We start from the raw sequence: 25303 nt of genomic DNA on the forward strand, positions 1-25303 counted from the left end.
AGGAGGTTTGCAGAACTGGAGGTTTCACAGCTTGTTTTGCAGACGTCTAGAATAAGTTTGTTTGTGCCCTGATTCATTGGGATCCTCCTTCCTCGTGTGCAATTTTGCAACCACAGTTAATTGCAGAATGGAGAAGCTGGACCTCTCGCTACCGGACTGCACTTGCAAAAATATAAGCTGAGATGAAGCTCTTTTAGAAATCAGCTTTCCAAAGTTAATTTTAGCCTTCAGCATAAACTCAAGGGGGATATCTGTGGAGCTGTCTTCATTTTGGCTGTGGTAGATCTCTCCAGCATGATCTAATGCTCTAAACTCTCAAGTAGGCTGGAAGCAGTTAAAAGTTTTTTTATTATTATTTTTAATGAGGCTCTTTATCTGGTTAAAATGTCCCTCCCCCTCCCCCTGAAAATCCATATCCATGTTCCAAGAACTGGGAAAACTTTTGCAAAAGAGCGAGCTTTAAATATTTTCCCCTTTTCACTAATTATGCTGTTTGTCTGCTTTTTATGCATTTCTGTCACTGTAAGCGAAGCTGTTCCTTTGGGTTACAGAACTTCAGGGAAAGGGGGTTTTTTATTATTATTATTTTAAAGCAAATCCATGAGATTTTTTGTGTGCTCACTTAGTTGATGGAAACAGCAGCCTTGGAAATTTGGTTTGTAAAGATTTATTTGATTTTACGTTTCTGGACCAGATATAAACCTGCCTCTTTAATGAGGTGTCTCTACCTCCACTGCAGTAGCGCTCTCCTAAGAGGTTTGTTACCGTGGCCTCCAAGAGGTTGTTTAAAAGAAGTTAAGCAGCTTCTTCATTGTTTTCTTACCAGGAAGGAAATGAAGAAAAAGTTGCAGTCTAACAATTTTCCCTTTTAGGAAGGTCAGGGGGAGCTTTTACCTTGACCACCTTCCCAAAGGGGACACAGGAACCGCCAGCCCCCCCCTTGTCACTCATCTCCAGACCCTCGGGGGAAGAGCAGCCCCTTTCTCCACTCCTTCTCTTGGGTGCCTTGGGGATGTGGGTCAGTGTTGGCACATTAATTCCCCTCCTGTGCAGACATTATCCTTTTCCACAGCTATTTTCTGCTCTCATTCAGACTCACATCAGACTCTCACGTCCTGATTGCTTAAAATTTCTTAAGATTTCTGGATAAACTGTATGGAGCAGCTCACTGTGTCCATGCCACTGCCTTTGCTTGGAGGTCAGAAGGGACAAGGAGCTTCATATTAATTTAAAAGGTGCTTGTGTAAAGGACATCAGTGCCTGTTGGCTGAAGATATCCATTTGATAGTCTAGTCCACTCACAGTTTCCAGACACCAGACTTCTTCATGTCCTCGGCCATAGTCTTCCTTTAATAAATTAGTTTGCAGTTCCTTAAATCAGCACATGACAGGCACTGAAGTTATTGAACATGTTAATATATTAAATGCATTACCCCATCAGCCCTTAAAGGCAAGGTTATGGCTGCACAGTTTATTATTATTATTACTGCTCTAGCAGACTCAGCGCTCTGCTAAGCCTCCTCTGGAAACTACAGAGCAGGTCCAACTGGCGGAAAGCTCCGAAAGAATTAACTGCTGTTATAGCAGGGCAGATTGATATATAGATTTGCAAAATGTCCCTGCACCCTGTGTGTGCTGGGGTGCTTCCTTAACAGCTGGGAAGAGGGAAAGGGCTGGAGCATCCCTGTGGAGCCACTGCTGGGAGGAGGCTTTGGTCCCCCAGCTCCTCGGGATGTCACAAACCTCCGATGGGATGAGGACAGAGTTATCCTCTGGAATTTGCTGCCTGCTCCCTTATGCAATGTGGCGTGAGGCATGTTGCTGGGAACAGAAAACGACCCAGTGGTCCAGACAGGAGACGAAACGCTGTGAGCAAAAGGGCTCTTTAATTTACCACGGAACGGTAAAAAAAAAAAAAAAAAGGAATGAGGGCTGGAAGTCAAAGACTGGCAAATTCAAGTGAAATATTAGCTGTTATTTTTTTTAAACAGTGCAGCTATTAAGTCTCAGCACAAGCCTCAATGGGAAATATGCTAATTCTCTATATTTTGAAATCTGCAAATCCAGCCTGAGTACCTTTCTGGAAGATTAGGTTTTGGCTAACACAAGCTGATAGGCTTGATCTAGAAGATGGCTAATATTTTATAGCCTGTATCACTACAGGCGGGCAGGCTCGATGTTCAAATTCTCTTCTTTAAAGTCAATAAGTATAGAAGATAGTAACAAAATTTTAAAAAATTTAAATCTTTTGCCCAATAAATTATATAAATTAAAGCTTTCCTTCTCATAGAGTCTCACTTGGGAGCATTATATCCATGCAGAGACCTAAATCAAGGCCTTTGCATTATTTAAGTCACACATAAAACCTGTTTCAAGGGCTTTTCTGGGACGAAGAGTATTGGCCTGTTGCTGGTTCTCTGTATGTGAGTGTGTCTCACAGCAAAATGGGAGTCTGCTAGTTATAGAGTAGCTGTTGCTCTCCTTGCATATTATTTTAAAAGTGGAATATGAAAATACTTAAGTCCTGGAAAGCTGTGAATGTTTGTATGACAATGTCATCCTGGACACTAAGATCATGCAGTTGATCATTTGTTAGGGTATTTTTTTTGTTGTTAAATTGTTCACATTTAATAGGAGAAATAGCACGCATGGTGTATGCCCAATACGGTCAGGATAATTTTTCCAGGAATCTTAATGTTTCTGTTCCTTACTTTTTGTTTTAATTCCACCACTTTTAAAATATGATAATGGTGATTCTGAAAAATTAATTTCCCTCTTTTAATTTAAATGGGAAATTGCTTCTGGTCCCTATTAAGCTGCTTTAAGTGCTTTTGGGACACTAGAGTTTTAGCTTTCTCAAAACAACACAAGTATTTAAGCTGCTTTAAATCCAGAATAAGACCTCACAACATCAGAAGAGCTTAAGCAGCTGGTAATACATAGTTATAAGTGGGCATAATGAGAGCTGTGCTGATACTGCATGTACTCCTCCAGTGCAGCAATAGTTGGGGTGGGGTCACAATTTCCACTGATTCCTGAATTTTAGATATAGCCAGTTTATTTCAAATCTGGGAACTTTTTGGTAAACAATCCTTAGTGAGGACCACTTATCTGCTTAGGATTCAATATAACTGTTCTGCTATTTAAATCCAGCTTCTCCGCCTGCTAGTTTCTCTCTTGCTCCTTCCAATATGTTTTTTTTCCACTGTTTCCAAGGAAGCAATGCTATGTGGGTTGGTTTTTTGGGGGGGGGTTGTGTTTTGGTTTTTTTTAAGTTGGGAGCCAGAATTCTGTAAAGCAATGAGTAGTTGTGAGTCCTACCTTGTAGGATTCATATCCAGCTTTTACTTAGGCAAAGTGGTGTTGATTTTATTGGAAATTTGCCAAAAGACTTTAGCATTTAATCCTGCCAGCATTAATTAAGGGGTCTAAAAACACAAACTGTAAGAAGAACCCTGATAAGATAAATATCATTGTCCTCCCAATTGCTCCCAAGATGATAACTCAGCTTCTCAGCTGGTGTAAATAAGCCTCAAGCCTTTAACTTCCTTGAAATGATGCAAACTTAGGTCAGATGAGAATCCAGCCTGCTGAGTCTCTCTTCCCTGAAAGGACAGCAGCATCCCTATTTTGTTGGAATTTTTTCTTGGCGTGCACACAGGGTGCTGTGCATGGATAGACCGTGCACCAGGGGGATTTGCACCGAGAGCTTTGCAGAGCTTGTTCATCAGCGCGTGTGCGTATTGCCTTATCTAACCAAATGAAGATGAAGGAAGTTGGATAGCAGAGTAGAAAAAGCAGAAAGGGAAAGAAAGCAACACTTGCTATGAATTGGTCCTTTGGTATTTTGCATTAACTCGTTTGCACACGGGTTTTTGGCGTTGCCTGTGCAGTCCCTTCCAGCTCACGCCTGTGCAGGCAGCCTGGGTGGGGAAGGAAGAGAAGCCATGGCGTTGCTTTGCACAAGGACAGTTGCCTCCAGTGAAAGGAAATAAAAAGGAAGTGGCACTGATGGCTTCTGGCAGAGCTTGTCAACCCGAACCGTTGCTTAGGGTGGAGCTGAGGCAAAGCAGAGGTGCAGTGGGGTGATGGGCAGAGCTGCAGGCTGCAGGAGCAGCCGGCTGGGCTCCCTGTGTCTGCCCAGTTCCTGCAGCAGCGAAAGGGAGGGTGTGCGTTTGCCGCAAACAGCACTGGAGCTGAGGCAATGGGGAGGACTTGTGTGTATAACCAGCCTTTGGACATCTGAAATGGCCAAGGTGGCTGCTGTATGCCTCTGAGGACCTTAGTCCTTCCCTCTGGTATGGGGTGGCTGCAATCTTGCCCAAAACATTGCATTCAGCAGCCCCTCCCCGTTGAGTAATTAATGTTATGCCCTCCCAATTCATCCAAACCCAGCTGCATGTAACACAGTGAATTTATGAGCTTGTTCGGGGGATGTGGTAGCACCAAAATGCCTGGTGGACCTTCCCTCCCCACTTCCCACCACAGGGATCACAGCTGAATTCCCGAGGTGGCATAGACCATGGTTTCATCAACAACCCCTTGCTCACACCAGGCATTTACTTGGGCTTATTTTCTATGTTTATCATCATTGGAGGGAATCCAGTTAGGGATTTTGCTGTGATAACTGAGCAAAGATGGGTCATTTTTGCCAGCCAAGATCTGATGTGCCGTGATGGACAGGCAGCAGCAGCAGGGTTTGATTTCAACAGACTGAGTCAGTTTGTCTTTTTGCTACTTAGGTCCAAAATTAAATTCCAGTTCCATGAAGCTACAATTTGGACTTGTTAGATACTTTTTGGTGAAACAGTTTTTCACTTTAAAACAATGGTGATTCACTGGAACCAGAGGTGTCCATAAGAGCATGTTCTTGTCTGACTGGGTGTCTTTGGGTCCACAGCGAAACTCCTGGTCCAAATTGGAGAAAGAGAGGTCTGATTCGGAGCAAGGACCTGAGCCAAGCTGGCCTCATCCTCATAACTGAGTGTCCTAACCATGGGGCTAAGGGTATTTAGGCATGAAGTTTAAAAATAATAAATCTCTCTTATTGGAGAGCTGTTTTGCTGCATTTAAATTATTAAGTATCCTTTGAATCCACATCCTAGATGGGTGCCAGATACACAAGGATATATAGTCAGCCTTTGTCTCTCTTGGTCTTTCCTGTTGGAGCTATTCCATTTTGTATAAAATGGGCTAAATAAATAATTCATGGGCTAAAGAGAAACTAACTTGGTAGTTAGATGGTTATGGCACTCTTCTGAGATGTGAGGGCGTCATGAGTAATTCTCTGCTCCAATGAATAGTTGTTTATTTATTTATACTATCCGGAGCAGCGGGAGGAGAGGTTGATAGAGGCACTCTATACACCCACCCAGCTCAGGGACCGGGGGACTCTGTGGATTGCAGGATACCAGCTGAGGGACCTCAGTCCTCAGCTGAAGGTTATAATAAAGTGTGAGAATTCATTTTTTTCCTCAATTTTTTTTTTTTTTGGTGAGAAAAACAAGCCTCGTGTTCAGCACTGCTCTCAAATGTTAGCGAACAGGAAGGCTGATGGCACATCGTATTGCCGCAGTGAATTTGGAGCGCTCAGCCAGCTCCTGGGCTGTGCTGGAAATTGAACAGCTCTTGGTGGAGCTTCAGCAAGGGCCCAGGTTTCTTGTCATCATCAGCTCAGCCCATAAAGAGGTGTGGGAGAGGAAAGGGAAAAATGGGACATTTTTTCTTTATTTCTCCTACTCTTTTTTTTCCTCTCCGTTCCACCTACCTTTTCCTCCTCAACAAAGGATGCCCTTTGTTCAGTGTTTCCCTTGGATATAAGTAGGGCTAATAACTGTCTAATTAACCTGCCTGTAGTTTGGGACTTAGAATTAGAGGCCGGCATGCCCATGAGTTATCCCATCACACAGTCTCAGAGCAGTAACCAATGCGCCCACATCCCGGACTCCCCCTTGCAGGGGCTGCTCTTTCCATCTCAGCCCCAAGGAAGCCTTGTTAGTGCTCAGCAGGTTTTCTCAGTGCTGCCAGACCCTGGTGCACAGATATCCAAGATTCCTCCTGCTCCAGGGAGCTGAGAACTTTTGCCTGGCACTTCAGTGCATGCCAGAGCGTCTGAACCATCCTGCTGGGTGATTGTAGATTGATGATTGTAGAGTTTTTCACCATTGCTGGAGTCTTGAACATTCATTTTTGGTGGTACCAGTCTGCCCCGTGGTGCTAAGGAGCTCCTTACCTCCAGGCAGGTGACCCTGTGTGCTGGGATGAGGTGGGAGGTGATGCTAGATTGAGGTGTGTTTCCTTCCCCACTTTCCTACCATTTTTCTTTGCTGCACCGTGACTGCTGAAAGCAGTCCAGGACATTTCTTCCCCCAAACCCAAATGTTTTTTCAGGTTGCACAACACCTGAAAGGTCACACAACCAGCACCTTCTCTTCCACCTCAGTGCAGCAGCGAAGGAACGAAAGGAAGGACTTAGCCTTGTGTTACGGGGTATTTGCAATGGATAGTGGTTTGGGGAGAGTCAGAGGCCTCCTTGTCTGATACAGAGCCAAATTATTAACTTGTTACTGCTGAGCTTGCAAAATAAAAAAAAAAAGCAAAAAAAAGCCATATTGACCAAAATATGTTTTCTGCTTCTTTTCAGGGAATCTGACTAAACATATGAAGTCAAAGGCCCACAGCAAAAAATGTCAGGAGATGGGCGTGTTGGTATCTTCACTGGTGGATCTGGAAGCCGAAGAAGGTAAAATCTTTCATATTATAAACCTGCTATTGCTGCTAAGAGAGGGCAATATCCATTCAGGCAGGAGACGTGCTCCACCGATGATCCTTTCAAAGATGTGCAGCAATTTCGTTCACTGCAGGCTCCTTCCAGCACCCAAGGGGGGGGATTTCTGCTGTCATGGCGTGGGTTACGGGGCCATCCTGGGAGTCTGCATCCGTGGGACAGTCTGTGAGCCCGAGTCTCCCTGCTGGGGGTTGTGCATGTTAGCCTGAAGTATTTTGGCTGCCTGCAGACAGAGGCAAGAGTAAACAGACGTGTAGGGAGCATCCTGCGTTTGGCCCAGCACTCTGCATGGGGGTATATGCATAATAATAAATAGCAGATCTGTAGCGTGAGAAGGTGCTTCTTGGTATTTCGGGGTATCTCTAGGAGGGAGTTCAGAAGCCTGACTGCCTTGCTGTGGAAGAGCCTGAGTCTCTCCTGGCTGTAGAGGGAATCTCTGAAGCAGCAAAGCGAGACTCCCCAGGATGCACAGCATGAAGCTGTGAGCCCCCACTTTGCTGCTGCAAGCACAGCGTGGTGGGTGAAGGAGAAAAAAATCAGTCCTGGCCCCCCTGGATAGTAGAGCTAAAGTGCTGAGCGTGACCCTTTGGTGCATGACCTGTGCAGGCTGTGGTGATGTTCTTGCAGAGGGGGGTGCACTCCAGCAATACAGGAGTATTAATGATTCGGGGGATAGCTCCCCCCCAAAGGTATCTGTGTCCAGCTCTGGGTTCCCCAGGACAAGAAGGACATGGAGCTGTTGGGGCGAGTCCAGAGGAGGTCACAGAGATGATGCGAGAGCTGGAGCAGCTCTGCTATGGAGACAGGCTGAGAGAGTTGGGGTGGTTCAGCCTGGAGAAGAGAAGGCTCCAGGGAGACCTTAGAGCCCCTTCCAGTCCCTACAGGGGCTCCAGGAAAGCTGGAGAGGGGTTGGTGACAAGGGCAGGGAGTGACAGGCCAAGGGGAATGGCCTGAAGCTGCAGGAGGGGAGATGGAGATGGGATGTGAGGCAGAAATCCTTCCCTGTGAGGGTGCTGAGGCCCTGGCACAGGGTGCCCAGAGAAGCTGTGGCTGCCCCTGGCTCCCTGGCAGTGTTCAAGGCCAGGTTGGATGGGGCTTTGGGCAACCTGGGCTAGTGGAGGGTGTCCCTGTCCATGGCAGGGGGTTGGGACTAGATGGGCTGTGAGGTCCCTTCCAACCCAAACCAGTCTATGATTCTATGATTCCTCCTGAAAGGGCCTCCAGAGGAAGACTTTTGCCTAAGGATCATCTCCTAGGGACCTGCCCACCTTACTGTATTTGGCTGATCCCAGGAGACTCCAAATTACCAGTGCAAACCTGGGCGGTGTCTGGAGGGACTGGTGCATGTATGAGCTGCTCCCATCTCTGCAGGCAGACCCAGCCTGGACCCTGCAGCACTGCTGGAGATCTTAGCATGCCAGGACGGGGTGTGAGCAGCATGGGGGCAGCTGCTTCCCTCATCCCTCACTGTCACAGGTCTTTTCCATGTGTAGGATCAAGGCGAATCACCCAGGTCAGAAATGATCTGAAAGTTTTCTCAGTAGGGAAACAGCCAGCAAAACTAAAATAACATGGTGCTTTGACATTTAATGGCATTATCCTGAGTGCTTTACAAGAAGATACTTTTACCCTGACCTGCTTATTTCTTTCATCTACTTATGCACAAACACACACACACAAAGTCTGTCCAAGGCTCTGTAAATTCAGGACTTGGTCTGTTCTTTGAGAAGGACGCATGACTCTCTTATTTAGTAATTTCCGCCCTGGTTTATAGTATCTGCAGCTGAATTTCCCTGAAGTCATCCCAAGAAGCAGATCTCCTCCTGGGAGGCTGGGCAGCATCAGGCAGGCGTGTGGTGACCATAAGCACGTCTGTCTCCATCAGAAATGTTGAGGGGAAGGTGAGGAAGATCTCCAAGCTGGGAGATGAAGGAACATGGGAAGTCTCCTGTATGCTTAGCTGTTTGAGCTAGAAAAAGATATTTTACCCAAATTATTGGAGACTGCACTCCAGCAGCTGTGAAGGGTTAGGTTATGTGTCTCCAGGGAACAGTTAGATGTTTTTACGATTGTTATTCTGTTTCCTTTAGCAAGACCCTGAGTATTCGGGGCTGGAGCTACAGTGCAGGAACGATGGGGAAGAAGCCTTAGGGGTAGCAGAACTCATGTCCTCATGAAATTTTGGGTCATCTGCATTTGCGTTCAGTAGGTCATTTGCATTTATAGGAAACACTGCACGTACCAGCTATAGAGGGAAGAGAGGCTCTGGGAGCACAGGTCTGTTTCTGTCACAGCATGATTATTCCTGGATAAAACACTTAGTGCCACAGAGCAGGGTGGTGGTTTCTGTTTGCATTGCGTTGAAGGCTGGTCGTGACACCATTGACCCTTCCTGGCTGCCACGCCAGAAACCCAGTATGAAAGCAGTTCTTATGGCTGTCTTTAGCATTTTTTTCCCGTTTCCTGTTCCACCACACACCCCCCCCCATCTGACCCTGAACAATTTCGATTTCCCCCGTCCCTGGGATTCATTCTGCCACAGCCTGCAAGGGTTTGTTGACAATGGGTTAAAATCAACTTCATAAAACACATGGCGCCACGGTTATTTTTATAAAGTGAACATCAGCTGAGCAAGTTCTGGAGTCGGCGTTGTGAGCCAGGGAATGTTAACTCGGCAGGAACAGCAAACGGCGCTTATCACCCCGGTCCCCTGCTGAGGTCAAGTCCATCACAGGCTTTATTGGGAAAGGGGCTGGTTCCTGGGACATGGACAGTGTCACACGCTTCCTGCTTTATAGGTAATTAAAAATCAGTAAGTGTGTTTCCCTACGAGCCCATGGTGGGAATGGGGTTTGCTCTGCTGCAGGCTGCAGCCCTTGGAGCCGCAGAGGGAGCTCCCGGTGCAGGTGGTTGAGGGGGCTGGGGAGTTTGCACCCGCCGGGCAGCCCTGGCCGCTTGGACCCTCCAAGGTGCTTCATGTCTTTTGGATATCAAAGCTCAGAAATGCTGTCCCCTGCAGTGTGCTTTATCCTTGGGGTATCTCCACTCTGCTTAATTAAACAGTGCTGAGGACGTTTGCAGGCATTGGCATGCCATGGTCTCAACTTAAACTGCAGGAGCATTCAACAAGACATTTGTGGTTAGGCCATCTACCACACTTCCAAAAAAATACTGAGCACAGTTTGGGAATTAGCATGGCCCCGGAACCATTCCTGCAGAGGAGGTTCAATGTGGCCACCCTGTTTTGGAGGCACAGAGGTGCAGATGCAGGGCAATCTGATGGGGCTGTGGAGCTTATGTCACTGTCCTGGGACTAATGTGCCTTGGAGGGCTGATGTGACTGTTCTTGACCTGAACAAACCACAGCTCAACTTGCCAGCAGAGAACTTTCAGGAGATATCTGAGAAGTCCCACTGGTTAACCAGTCCCAAAGCCCAGTGATCCTCCAGTGCAGTGGTACCATGCCCTCTCAGGCTTGGGTTCTGGTTCAGGTCAGGTGCATCCAGCTCAGCAGTCAGGGGACAAGGACATGGGAGAAAGAGTGAGCCCTATGGCATTACTATGCCCCCTTTCAGAGTGCCTTTCCTGACACGTACAGGGATGGACAAAGGGCTCTCCCAGGCCATGCAGAACAAACATCTAACCAAGACTGAGGACATCTGATCTGGCTCAGGGATGGCTTTCTTCCTTTTCAATGTGCTTGAACTCCTGGGTTTTCTCCAGATCTTCAGAGCAACCCTTTGATCAGGCAGAGACATGCTGTATTTGCTGTGGCCTTTCCAAAAGAGGGCATGGCCAAAAGATAACCTAGTTGGGGATTTTGCAGTAGGTATCCCAAGAGAAAAGTGTTGGCATGGTGTGAGCAGTGGGAGGCTGCTCCCATATGGGATTGCTGGAGAAGTCCTTCAGTCTGGGAACGCACTTAAAATAATTGATCAGCTGATGCTCTCCAAAAATCTCTTCCTGCTGTTATACCACCCAGCGGTGATGCTTCTGCAGATCAAAGCTAGATAGGGAAAGAGGAAAGTGGCTCCTGAAATGTTGGTTGCATGACCCTGAAAAGAATAACTGTTAATTTATACCTTTCTATTATAGTAAATTAGAACTTATGAATCATATTAACTGTCACTTTTGAAAACCTGCAAATCAGAAGTCCTATTTATGTTACATGTAATTGCAGGCTTCTGAGGACAGAACAGCAAGGGCTCACTTCACCAGTCCAGGGGAATGATTCATTCATGATTTCCTTCAGTCGTTCATCCCCAGGCTCATACAGGGTTAATAGTAGTGCACTCAGCAGCGCGGTGAAAGCCTGTCCAGGCTGTGGGTTGATGGCAGCACTCTTCTTGCAAAAATGGAGGACTGGCAGGTGATGAGGCTGAGCTGGTCTCAGCCTTTGGCCTCATGGGAAGAGTAGGTCTAAATCCAAGAAAGCCCAAGAAAGGTCTGCCTTGCATCCCCAGGTCAGCTGGGAGAGCACTCAGCAGAAAGGATGGGGCCATCAGTTGGGGACTTTTTTTTTTTTTTGGCCATCATTAAATCATTGGTCCCTGACTGCTTGTGGCTGAAGACATGGTGGCTGGACACCTGCTAAGCCCGGCAAGGAAGGGCTCTACCTGGGCTGCAGAGGAGATGAACCCATTAGCTTTACCCATTAGCTTTCGGAAGGGACTCCTCTCCCGTTGTTGCTGTTGGCTGCCTGGCTGCTCGCTGGAATGTGTTGCGCTGTCTGGACTGTATTGCATTATGCAAGCAATCCGTGTAATTTTAGAATTACAAAAAATATACAGTCCCCATTTCCTCCCATTGATGAAGACCATTTGTGTTCGTGTAAAAGGGATGGTCTGCCAGGAAGGAATGCAGAAAGGTGAAAACGGGAAGGTGTGGTATCGGAGGATGTTTCCTTTCTTTCCTTCCAGCTTCTTTTTCACCTGGTTTTACACTGAACTGAAATTTCAAATATTCTGTCTCATAAGTAAGGAGGCCCATTGCTCACAAATGTCAAGTAAATACTAAATAAAGCAGCCAAGAAGATTGTCAGAAAATTGTATTTTGTACTGTAACGGTTGAGGCTATTTGGATGGATGAGGAAATAATGTAAAAATGGCAGAAAGGTGCATGAGACATCAGAGATCACAGCTGTATCACACATCCCCTGCTCTTAGAGTAGTGGATTGCAAAGAGCCTTCCCCTGTGTAACCACTGTGTGTCTTCTCTGCGAAGAGGCTCAGAACAGAGCCCAGCAAGGAGTATTTTAATTAAAAAAAAAAAAAAGAACATTACTATTTCCATGTGACACAAAGCAGTGCAGGAAGATTGCCGTGCTTTCCTTTGGGGGCAGGCAGGGAGGGAGCAGCAGTTCCTAAAACTCCCTGGATTATTTTAAACTACAGTTATATTTCACTTGATTGTTTTTATTTCTATTTAAGGGGCAGGAGAAAGGAAGGAGTGTTACTATAAAAGGAGATTGGAGTATAATTCTTCACTCCTGCATTGGTTTTGCTTAGTGTGAATGCACCAGTTTGGTAGAATAACTTAGAACAACATGCGTGTAATGAAATGCAGCCCTCAGACAAAGCCATTGACAGGGCACATTTTCACTAGCTCCCTCTCTCCTTCCTTCCTCCATCTCTCCCTCCCTCTCTGTCTTCTCCTGACCTGCCCTTTCTCTGCCCATTAGCTCAGCAAAATGCATTTCAGTTGCAAGAAGCCATGGCTCGGGTCTGAGCTCTCTTTCTGCCTGCAAGGAGCGTGTTACGAGGCCAAAGCAAACTTGCTTTGGGCTGTCCCAGGACTCAGTGAAACATTTCCCTCGGTGGCAAATGCAAACAACTCCCCAGTGCAGAGCTGGCTTCACGTTTCCCTCACTCCGTACTTCTGACCTTGCTGTCTGTCCTGGCAGGCGCCTGTCCGTTGTGTGACTGGGGCCAAAAAAAGAGACCACACAGGACAAGGCTCTCAGAGCCACGCAGCGGAGACTGAGGCTACAGCTGCCTGTCCGTCCTGAAACCAATAGATGTCAAACCCCAAAACCAGAGACAGGGACTAGCTCATAGCTCTGGTAGTGAAATGCATTCCTTTTCCAAGTAAGAAATATGCACAGTTCATCCTACAGCTGGGAGAACTGGTCATTTGGAATAATACTTGTTCTGAACTCAGTTTCTTTGGGAATTTGCAAAGAACCCGCCACTGGATCCTGGGTCCAGCAAACACCATCATTATACAAGCGTTTCACAATGCAAATCAGCCTCTTGGCGGAGAGCTGCTGACTTCGCCTTGATGCTGAATGAGTTCTGCAGTAGGTCGTGCTTGATGGACTCGTTGAGATACTTTTGAAACAGGGTGGGGAGCAAATGAGTTGCATTTCAGGCTGATTATTGCATGGATAGTCAGCCATGATAAAATACATGTCTTATTTCACTGGTAATGCCAAATACTTCATAAGCGTTTACTAGTAAGACCCTTTTATTCAACGTAAACAAAATTAGACTTTTTATCCATAGATCACAGTGACTTCTCACTGTGTGGCCACGTCCCCTTCTGAGAACCACCCTGCCTGCTGCAGGCAGGTGTGGTCCAGCCTCCGCGTTAACTCCATTTAATTTCCCCTCTGGCTTGTCCTGCTGACAGATGGCAGCTCTAAATGGAAAACTGTTTCAGTGTTCATCGGAGGAGAAATGGTGTCCTAGGCTGAACTGACAGGGAAAAGAGGCCAGCAGTGCTACAGTTAGTTCCCTGGCTTCATGCAGGTGTCAGAGCAGCATCCGGGCTCTCGCTTTCCAAAGCGGGGGACCAAGCATGTCCCAGCAGCTCTGCACCCATCGTCTTGGTGCTTGACATAAACAGAGTTTGAGAAACTGGTATTTTATCAGTCCTTCGAGCAGTGGGGACTTGCAGGAAAGCCTCCTGACGGTGCAATTGTGTTGAGCTACAGTGACATCCAGTGGCTGTTCCTGATGGACCTCTTCAGGCTGAGCTTGCATTTCTGCCAGGGTCGCTGCACATCTGGCATGGGGAAATGCAGATTTTTCTCAGTGCAGAGCAGAGCAGCAGGTCAGCCAGCAGCAAGCTGCTTAGGAGCTTGGTACTGGTCTCAGAAAGCTTCTGCTGGTCCTTAGAGTAGAAGAGAGATGCCGTATTTTTACCTGCAGATACATTTCAAATCCTTTAGAATTTGCTTTTTTTATACTCCTCACTGTTTACAAGCTCTTATTAACAAAGCATCCTTGTGCAAGGCCATCCACAGACAGACAGCAAAAACCTCTGCCACAAAGAAGCATCTGCATCATAGCTAGAATTTATAAAAATAAGGGAAAATCCACAGAGGTTCTTTAAACGCTATTGTTTGTTTTTTAATAAAAATCCTGTCTTGCTAATGTTTAACTATCACGTAATCTAGGCAGGAAAAGGCCCAACATGTGGAGGATGGGAGCAGTCATCCCAGCAATTTACTCGTACTTTGGCAGCTGTAGATATTTTTTAGACACTATTGCAACAAATAGTCATAAAAAGCCCACCAAAGGCTGATAGTGTGTCTGTTTTTCTCATCGGTTAAGAGCATTTTTTACATTGCTAGAGAAAGGCAGGCAGGGTGTGTGACCGTGTACAGCAGAAGCAGCGATGGATGGCTGCGTGTGTCTACAGAGCAATGGCTGGAACTGAGATTAGGACAGAGCGGGAGGTCCCAACGGTGGGATTCACTAGGATCTACTGGGGTCATCAGGAATGGAGTTGGCACAGAGGGCAAGACTGCAGGCTTCACAGCATGAGATGATCAGATCTAGGAAATAGCCGGGTTCTCTCTCCTCTTGTCCCCTTAGAACTTTTGAGCAGATTTAGCACAAAAATAGTCCCTGTATGTGTGTTTTACACTCTCTGTTTTGTGTTTGCCCATCCCTTCAGGAACCAGTGAAGACCTATTCCAGGACTCTGAGGGGCGGGAGGGATCTGAGCCAATTGAGGAACACCAGTTTTCAGACCTAGAGGAATCTGACGATGATGATGACAATGAAGATGAGGAAGATGAGGAGGAAGAGGAGAGTCAAGATGAGCCACCTTTAAAGTTGCCAGAAGGCAAACATACCACCCTCCCGATGCACTCTTCAGGTGGCTCTCCATCTTCTCAAGAGGAAGGCACTGAAATAGCATTGTCCTTAGCCCAAGAAACTGTTTCCAGCAGCCAAAAAGTAGGTGAAGGCCAGCAGGCCTCTTCCTCAGGGCTGGAAACAAAGTGGTCAGCAGACAGCAGTGACATTGCTGTGTGCCACAGCTTCTTGAGTCTCCACAGACCAGCTTTGACCTCCACCGAACAATTGGCTTCTGCTGAAAGAGAGTCTGTCACAAGGCCACAGATGTCCTTAGTTATGGACCTGTCAACCTCAAAAGACACCTCCCCAAGAAAAAGGTGGTCTCCGAGCCAGGACTCTGGCAGAGGTGGTGGCAGCAGCAGACCAATGCTAGCGAGAAAGCACCTGTTAACCAAAAATGAAACTTCACCGAAACGGTTTTCACCAACTGGAGAACTGTCTTCTCTAAGGTGCCTGTCTCCAGGGAGAGGGTTGTCTCCTTGCCAGCGCGTCTCTCCCCGGAGGGAGGCATCTCCACTGAGATGTGTGTCACCAAGACTTGAGCTGTCGCCCAGCAGGCATCTTTCCCCCAGAAGAGAGCTGTCCCCAAGAACATACCTTCCACCAGAAGGAGAAGTCTCCCCTGTGAGGCACTCGTCGCCGAGCAGAGAGGTGTCATCGGTCAGATATTTATCGCTGAAGAAAGCCTGGTCTCCAGGCTGTTCAGAGTCGCCTAGGTATCCATCCCCAGGGAAAGAGGACTTGCCTGGTACTAGCAAATCAGCAGCAGATGACAAAGTTCAAAGCTCATATCAAGCCCAGCATGGGATATTATCTTCAATGCCTCTACCTCACAGGTTCTTTGGCAAAAATGTACAGCTCTATGAGTCCAAGCTGGTAAGTCCAAGCTCTTCTTGTTTTCTAGTCCCTGCAGTATGTTCTCTGATATGTTTTTTAATGAAAGTTGCAATGCAGAAGTGCGCAGTGACTCTGACTGTGACCAATGTCACAGGTAACCCAGAGAAAAGTGACAATGGACAGCAATGGGTTTTGCACCCATTTTGGTCCTGCCCATCTCAGATGAAGAGAAATCAAGTTGTCCCTTCTCCAAGGGATTATTTGTACTCCTGACCCAACCAGTCTCCTGCTGAGACAAGCAGTAAGGATGATCGCTTAATAATGATGAGTTGTCACTAAGACACATTTTTTCCCTGGTAATTTCATGCCCATTTCTGAGATTTCACCAGCTGGGGTGAAGCTGTGACCATTTTTCACCGGTCAGTGACCTGAACCAGATCTGAACAAGCCATTGCACTCTATTGCTGACTCCTGTGCTACGTACATAAGCAGCCAACTCTGTTCGATTAACTGCTGAGAAATGTTTGTTTGGACATCTCTGATTTCATCTCGCTTCTCTCTTCAGCACAGAGAGGTGTTTCCCGCTGGGTCCAGAAAATTATTTAATCTCTCTGCTGGACATATCAAATCCTATGGGTAAAGGAAAATTACATGTTCCTCCCACCACTACAGGCAAATTAGACATCGGTTTTGGTGGAACGTTTCCCATTTCTACTGAAGTGCCTGGCCCTCCTGTATTTTATGCTGATGAACATGAGATTCAGTTGCTGGAGTTGCTCTGCTGTGAGACTCAAGCCCTTAGGGACCGCACTGGGAAGAGAGAGGCCTTTATACAACCCCTGGAGAACCTGTCATGGCAGATGCTGACCCAGGTCTTCTCCAGAAAAGCCACGCTGCCCAGTGTGCGTTTCTTCCACGTCTATGATAACGTACCATCTTTTGGTGCTGCCTTCCTTCTGCTTCCTACTACAAGTGTTTGTCTTAGCTTCTCAGAGACAATCCTTTTTTTGGGGAGGGTCCAAACTTTTGCTTACTTTAATGCTATTTGCCTTTCCTGTCAATTAACTTCTTGTTGTGAATCTCAGGGCTGTGGAAACCCCGGTCCTTCGACTCTAAAGCATCTCTGTCAGGAAAACTGCCCACTGCCACTACTTGTAGCAAATCCCCTGAGCTCCTTAGTCCACAGTAGCAGACAATATTGTATAACCCTGCTTATCTGCCCATTCACACCTTTTAACTTACAGTCTCACATACATACCTTTTTGCTGATGCACCCAAGGTCACCACTGTTTCTTTTCTCATGTGCCTCCAAAACAACAATAAAGACTTGAATGGGAAACTTTCTATCCGTTAGCGAGACGGACAGCTGGGCTTTCATCGCAAAAATATGTTCCTGGTAAGGCTACAAGAGACAGAAAGATCAGACGTGGAATTACCAGATCCCAAATGGAGTTTTGTGCTCAAAACTGATGCCTATGCATTGCTTAGAAACTTGGAGATGATCTTAGCTCAGCTTCAGTGTCAGGCTTTCTGCCAAGTCAGGCCTGACCATGACCACCTCTCTTCCCACTGGCTCTTGCAGTAGGTCGTCTCTCCTGATGGCTGTTGCACCATTGAGATGATTTGTTTGGGGGTTTCGCAGTATCCCTATAGTGATTCTGCCAAGATTTCATGTGGATAAGTGAGATTTAGCAAGTGTTCGGGCTTGTAACTGCTGACCAAGTATACACTATCTTCAGTGGCTCTTGCTTTCTTTCTGTTCCCTTTTGCTGCTTTCCTCTATCGCGTCTACATAGAGATCCAACTCATAGCGTCCGGCAATTCTCCATAATCCTACAAAGAAATATGCCCTGCAGAGAATCCTCAAATTTTATAGCTAACCCCATGTTAAAGGAAAGTTGATTTCGGTTTCTGTTGCTTCCTCTTCTTGGGAGTCCTGTTTAGGGGTTTAGTAATAACCTCATCACTAATTAATCCATTTCTGTTTAGCCACATATCTCTCCATGATGTACATTAGGAAACTATGTGAAGCACCGAGAGAGAAAGAGGAAAAGGTAAAATGGTAGGGTCTTAACCCTTGATTTCTACACACCACACCATGAGGGTGGTGGTGGGGACCACACTGATGGGTGTGCTTTGTGTCAGAGTTAACACTATCTCTCACTTGATCCAAAACATCCTTGCAATTAGCAACTCTAAGGATGTAATCCTGCTTTAAGAAAATACAGTAAAATTAAATAACATTCTGGGCTCTCAGAAACCCCATGTATGGAAAGGGATCCAAAGCAGCTCAGATGGCAGGAAAAACTGGCATCCTCTGTTGGGGTTTCAAAGGCAACTCTGATAATAGGGTAAGGGATAATTGTTTTAAACTAAAAAAGGGTAGATTCAGACTATATATAAAGTAAGAAATTTTTACGCTGAGTGTGGTGAGACACTGGCACAGGTTGCCCAGAGACGTGGTAGGTGCCCCGTCCCTGCAAACGTTCAAGGTCAGGTTGGACGGGGCTCTGAGCAACCTGATCTGGTTGAAGATGTCCCTGCTCCTTACAGGGGGTTGGACCAAATGGCCTTTACAGGTCCCTTCCAACCCGAACCGTTCTCTGATTCTGTAACGATCCAAGCCTGAACTAAAGCCCTGGATCTGTGCCCTGACAGACCATGGGCATATTTGTACCCAGAAGGCAAATGCTGTGGGTTGTGTTGCTCCTTACCTTAAAGGTTTAGGGGTCCAAATCTTCCTTGGTTGATTGATTTCCCTCAAATTAGAATAAAATGTTAACAAAACCTATCCTTATAGTGACCACTAATGGTGCTAATGCTGTAACTTGTATGTTGCGCTGATTCAGCTGTTTCTTTTCCCTCTCCGGTGCAGAAGATAGAACCACGAAGCCCAACATGTTCACCTGGCGTCAGGCAGCCCGTCTGCTCCAGACCCTTGCAGGCACCTCATGAAATACACGTCCACGCTCCCAGCCGAGGGGAGGAGAATGTCTTCAGCCATCTCCCGTTGCATTCGCAGCAGCTCACGAGGACCCCGTATCCTATGATTCCCATTGGGGGCATCCAGATGGTCCAGGCGAGGCCAAGCACCCATCCCAGCTTGGTGCCCAGCTCCGTCGTGTCCCTGCAAGCGGGATACTTTGCCTCTGGCGGCAGCGGCTTCGCCGAGTTCAGCCGGGCTCCCGAGAGGGACGAGGAACCGCAGGTCCTGCGGGAGCCATCGTCGGCATCCGTCTCCCCGGTTGCAAAGGTTTCTAAATACACACTGTCCCCAGAGCTTACGAGCAGCGGTTACTTAGAAGAGAAAATGAGGACTAGTGAGCTTCAGCAAAAGACAGACCAGGAGGAATACAGGGTAAAAATGTTCGCTGAGTCCAGCCACGCGGAGCAGGCAGGCTGCTCGGCATCCCCAGCCAGCCCCAGCACAACTGACGAGCACTCTCCAAAGCCTTCGACAAGTGGGGAAGAACCCTTGATAAAACCGGGCAAGAAGCAATCTGGCAGCTCGAGCACTTCTTTTGAATCATCCTGCACTTTCATCTCAGATCTCCCCTCCCAGCCGTTGGACCGAAGCAGCAGCACCGGCTGCCTCTCAGAGCCCTCATCCAGCCATTCGCACGCCCAGCCGTTCTCCGTCCGGAGGAGAAACCTCTCCGGAGAGCCCAGTTGCCAAGGGGGAACCTCCAGGAAGAGCAGTCCACACCTAGAGCACGCAGATTTAGGTCAAACTCAAAACAAGGTGGATGAAAACACGGGAAGTACTTAAGCCTCCACCATCTGTTCCACCTTTAGGCTTCCTATGTAAAATCAACAGACATTTTCAACACTATTTCCTTTAGTATAATCATCACTATAAGAAGCACTCTAGTGAATGACCAAACCCATGGAAGATTCCTGGTTTTCTTTGTCCCAGTCTGGTATTATCTCCACATGTATGCAGTTACTTGTGCCTTTTTCTATACCTTTTGTTGCTTGAAATGTACAAAAATGTTTGAGGCTGTGAATATTTTTTTAGAGTTTTTTGGAAAGGGGTTTGTTAGACCTTGTCTTTTTTGCCATTTAGGTGTGCGTTGTTATGGGCCTGAGAGATGCAGAAAGGAAAGGGTTAAGCATTTTAAGAGGAAGAAGATGCACTGAAAAACAAAAACAAAACAGAAAAACTTTTTTATATTGATTAAATGATTAAAAAAAAAAAAAACCAAACCCTTGCTCCTGTGTACAGAAGTTTATGATTCATATTTATTACATGCTTTATTTAATTCTCGCAAAGTGCTTGTTTTTTTTTTCTCGCATCCCTCTGATTGCCTATGGTTGTGCTTTAAACAGTTGAGACTGCTTTACATTTGCAAAACGTGTTTACCCTGAACTTGTAAATGAAACTAGCACTTCCTTGAGTAGGGGGAGGTTGGTTCGCAGGGAGAGAAATTGTCACTCAAAAGAGAAAATGAATCTTGAGCATCCCTCCCTCCTGCAGAACCCATCAAAGCACTTTTCTAAAAAGGGACAAAAAAAAGGTTCTTCTTCAAAGACTTAACTGCAAGAACATAGGAATGTATCGAATGTAGACCCAGCGCCAGGAATGGTGTCTCTCGCTGGACGAGCCAGCCTCCTGCTTGCTTTAATCCTTCCATCCTGCGCCCCACGCGGGGCCGCTCCGCGATGCCCCCCGCATCGCCCCGGCAAAGTCATGCCTGTGCCTGAGAGCCCCTCTTTTCTGGGGTTTGGAAGCCCTCTGTAAACACCTTCCCTTGGTTTAACAGTGGAAGTAAACTCAGCCTTGTAACCATTTTTCCTCCGTAATTTTTCAGTTGCTGACAAGCTCCCTCCATCCCATCCCCGCTCGGTCCTGGCTGGTTTGGCTTCGTGGAGCTCTAGGGATGCAGGAGTAGTTTGTGCTCTGCTCGTTTGCACGCCTGCGGTTCTGTAACTCACGAGTGACTCTGTGTCTTATTTTAATTTTATTTATTTATTTAAGCGGAATGTCGCAAACGTAGTCCTTGGTGTGCAGATGGGCCCTTTTTTAGTGTTTTGGAAGAAAAAAGTTATGATGCTGAGTGGTTAATGTTTGCAATCAGCTTGTTATGCATGCACAGTAACTTTTTCCAGAGCAAATTTTTAACTATGACCATCCGTAGCAGAGCAATGGCCTCTACTGCCAATAGATACGATACCAAATACAGAGAGACCCGATGGAGCCATTCCTCTCTGTCACGTTAACACACTTTTTAAAATACAGATGTTCGATACATGTTTGCCCTAGCAGACAGCAGGCTCTTTACTACTTCAGAGGGTTTTCTGGTCTATGGAATCTCTACAAACCTCTTTTTTTTTTTATTTTAACAAAAAAGAAAAAAATATTTAACCAGTGGACCAGTTCTTTCTTCTTTCAGAGCTGTTCCAGTTTATCGGGTACGTCATACACTTTTTAAAAAAAAAAAACAAAAATTAAAAGAAATAAAAAAAAAAAAGCCCTGAATGAGAACATATTTCCTTGCCAGACTTGATGAGCTATGAACTGTTCCCGTTTCACGGGCAAATAATATAATTTTTTTAATAATCTTCTGTGATTTTTTTGGTTTTTTTTGCTTTTCTTGTAAAGGGAATTAAGTACAAGAGAAGATATCATGGAAATAACATTAAGGCTGTGACACTGACCAAAACAACATCCAGAACCCATTTATACCTTAATTAGCACTTTTATCAAGTTTCTCTTTTTCCCATCTCCCCCTCTTTGGCCCCAAGCCTGGAAGCTGGTCCTGCTTTCAAACCCAGCCAGATCCCATGGCAGGAGCGGGGGCTGGGACTTCAGTTCAGTGTAGCAACTCTGTTCAGAGAAACTCTTCAGCAGCAGCTTAAAGCCTACTCAGGCTTTAAGCATGTGCTTAATATCAAGATGACTCGGAGCGGATTGCTCAGCCAGGGTCGGTGTGAACATCCCTGGAAACCATCCACCAAATCTAGCAACAGTTTTGATTTTCCTTGCTTCTGTCACTTTTTCCCCCCTTTCCCTTGTCACACTCTTAACATTATTCCAAGGTAGCTTGTTGTATTTAATTTTTTTATATATATATATATTTATATATATAGAAATTGTACATAAAGAAAAATAATGCAGCAGTTGTGCACTCAGCATCCTGGTTTTGTTAGGTGCATTTGACATGAGCTTTGGGCTAGATCAAATTTGCTCGGCTTCTTTCTGTAGCTGTATTTTAATCCTTGACCTGTTGAAACTTTGTATGGGGTTTGTTTTTTTTTTTTCCTCCCCCTCTGTCATTTCTAGACAGAGGAAAAAAAAAAGCCCAACAAAACCCAGAAGTCATTACATTGTTTTATTGCTTTTGTTGTTGTGGTTTATTTTTTTATTATTGTTATTATTATTATTTTTTAAAGCTTTTCCAGCAGCTCAAGATGCTCAAGATGAGTTGAAGCTTTCTGCATCTCAGCTGCAGAGCATCCAGGCTGGCAGCCGGCGCTGCGTGGGGCAGCAGTGTGTGCGACCATCCGGATGCCTTCACCTGCGGCCAAAAACAAAAAGTGGGGAGAGGAGTTTGGGAAAGGGCTGTGCAGCATCGCGGTGCTCCCCGGGTCATGCCCTGCTCAGATCCCATACCCACCACCTGGCAGTCACGGAGCGGGCGCGCGCAGGGACCGCTGAAAACTCAGGAGATGGGCAAAAAAAACCAGCCGAGGCTGTGCCGAGTCTCGACCCGGTTCGGCGTCTCAGCGGAGCGGCTGCAGGCACGGCAGAGGAGGCTCTGGCTGGGGTGAAATGGTGCTTCATGCTATACCTAACGGGCGCAATATGGCCTATTGGATAGGCAAAAAGGATCACACACAAAAAAAATAATTGATATTTAAAGGGCTAATTATCACACTGACAGCTCAGAGCTCCGCGGGAAGGGTGTCCTCCTCCGCGCCGGCACCAGCATCTCCGTCTGTGGGTAGGGCAGGCGTCCCCGGGGGGCTGCCCCAGCACTGCTGTGAAACCATAGCGTGACCTTGTGCAAATCATGTCTCCCTCCTGCCTCGTACTCAGCCAAGGAGCACAGTGACGCAGCTCCACAGATTTCCATAGAGTTGCACATTATTTACAGCGGGGCTGAAGACCCAGCCATCACTGGCGGCTGCCTTTCCTATCTGGAGCATCCGCTGGCTTCCCTGTGTCACATGTGGTGAAAGCTGTTCGCAGGTTACAGCTTTTAATATCACTCTGGGTGTCTGTTCTGTCTGCAAAACAGCGGTGATAAATCCTGATTTACCTTCCACAAGGGCTTCAGGGGTGGATAGGTTTCTATCTGTACCGATGCTTTGCAGAGCAGTTAGCAGTATTATTTGCAAGAGAATGTATTAATAATGTAAATAGGCAAATTAAAAACCAAAGCCCAGTCATTCCTTTTCATCAGCAGGTGGAAATAAAATCCCCTGCTTTTCTTACGGCAGAGGTTCTTAAATTTATAGTCCATGAAGGCACGGGGCCTCCAGAGACTGGCTGCTCCTCTTTGTCATGTAGCTGATTAATCAGGCAAAACCCTACTCAGATGTTTCCTTCCCTGGTAAGCTGTTTGTGTAGCTCCCATGAATGCAGGTACTCGATGGCAAATGGATGCTCTGGCATCCAAGAAATCATTCTTCACGGAGGACTTGGCCCATGCTCTTAAATAACTCCTTGAAGCTGTCATGTTACGTACCAAGCCTTATATCCAGAACTAATAAAGCACTTGTACGTTGGCGTAAGCTTAAGCATCTCTGGAGTTTTAGTAACTTCTTTGTGCTTAAGTATGAATTTATCTTCTTTTATCAAGGTTACAGAGCTTGCAGGACTGAGCAGACCATGGGAGGAGGAGAGGGGGGCAGTTGGCTCCCCAAAACAACCCCGTGCCTTGAAGCAGATCTCTGTCAGCTCTAATTATTCACAGGTTGTTGGCTGGATACCCAGGAACTGCAGCAGGAAACTTAAAAGTAATGATGAAGTAGCTGTGACTTTACAGCTTATGACTGGGAAATGTATTTCATCGCCTGCTCCTAGGGGGGACATTTTGAGCCCCGGTGTCTATAATGTTACGCTCCTCGGCCAGCGCTGGGCTGGCTGATAAAAGCCACCCACCAGTCCCGCACCCTGCGCTCGCTTGAGCCCTGACGAAGCCAGCGGGGTTTGCAGCGAGCGCTCGGTCGGTCCCGCTGCCCGCTTGCTGGCCGAGCCCTGGAGCTGCCCTCAGGCAGAGCGGGGTGATGCTTGCCTGCAGCCCGCCAGAACGAAGCATCCACCCACCCTCCCAGTTGTTGACCACCAGCGGCATCGGACGCTAGGCACAACCGGCCACCTCCCCATCGCTTTTCTTACACTTCCACAAAAAAAAAAAAAAAAAAAATCTGCATAAAAGTTGGTTTTCCCTTAAGCCAGCTTTCACTTTTACCTGGTTTTTGGTTTAAATCCACAGAAACAGCACCTGAACAAGCAATATACTCAGTCATGCAGAAGTCATTAAAATTATTCCAATTTTCATGCAAAATCCAGGACAATTTGATCTAGCCCTTTTCTGCTGTTCTTGCAATTGTTTTTCATTTGCTGACTTGGTTTCATCATGTGCTTTTCTTTTTTTTTTTTTAATATTTCCATCTATTGCACAGTATTTACAAATAAAACCATATTGTAAATTATCTACCAAAAATTTAAAAAAAAATAAAAAAATCAGTCCTGATGGCATAAAACCAATCTGTTTTCATTACTGAGATATGATGGCACTTACGATCACTTTAGTAAATGTAATGTAAAAAATAATAATAATAATAATGTGTACGCAAATTTAATATACATGGTCTCATGTAAGATAAATATTTGCCTTTTTTTCTAAAAGGTGTATGTATTCTGTAAGTGGAATAGTCTGTAGAAAGTTTCTATATGTTCTTAAAATGGCAATACATTCCAAAAAAGGTACTGTAAATATGTACAGCGTACAATGTAATTTGGTAGTTTTGCCTGTAATTTTATTTTAACTCCAGTTTCTACACTTGCATCTTGCAATGTCTGTATGGTTATATCAGTGCAAAAAAATGCAGGTAAAAGCACAGTCTGATGTAAAAAAAAAAACAAAAACAAAAACAACAAAACCACAAAAAAAACAAAACAAAACAAACAAAAAAACAAAAAGAAGAAAAAATACTCAGTATTTGATGTTTGTGACCCTTATTGTAAATGACATCTGTACTGTGAATGAGAAGTTTTTACAAGTATAATATTGCCTTTACTACAGCTCAGATTGTCTGCTCAGTCTGAGCATATTTTTAAAAAAATAGCATGTTGGAATAAATTTTAAAGTCCCAACATATTACTACTTGCATGACTGGCAGTCTTTAATTTTCATTTTATTTAGCTCAGTCAGGGACCTGGCTTGTAAAACAATAGAGGCAAATTCAGATAAACCAGTCTTACGTTGCAGCCACCCCTCCCAAGCAATCGCCGTTGAAACGCCCCAGTTGCACGTAAAGTGCTGCCATAACAGAAATGCCACGAACAATTTTTTTTTCCCCAGTATTTCCCCCTTTTGGTGCATAAGGTAGTGAAGCAACGCAGGCATGGTGGATGCTCCCA

The 25303-nt window shown here is 46.0% G+C and overlaps 1 protein-coding gene across 8 annotated transcripts in view; it reads left to right on the plus strand.

The window, feature by feature from the left end:
* HIVEP3 (HIVEP zinc finger 3) overlaps positions 1-24947 on the plus strand; it is a 326648-nt gene extending 301701 nt beyond the window's left edge. For all 8 annotated transcript variants that reach the window (XM_054802485.1, XM_054802484.1, XM_054802483.1 and 5 more), the window contains 3 exons: positions 6644-6742; positions 14690-15750; positions 18587-24947. In XM_054802485.1, coding sequence (XP_054658460.1) covers positions 6644-6742; positions 14690-15750; positions 18587-19480 — 2054 coding nt within the window. In that variant the 3' untranslated portion in view covers positions 19481-24947. The remainder of the gene's footprint in view (positions 1-6643; positions 6743-14689; positions 15751-18586) is intronic.
* The last annotated feature ends 356 nt before the right edge of the window (positions 24948-25303 follow it).

This window comes from Grus americana, chromosome 23 (assembly GCF_028858705.1).
Source record: "Grus americana isolate bGruAme1 chromosome 23, bGruAme1.mat, whole genome shotgun sequence".
Taxonomy (NCBI): Eukaryota; Metazoa; Chordata; class Aves; order Gruiformes; family Gruidae; genus Grus; species Grus americana.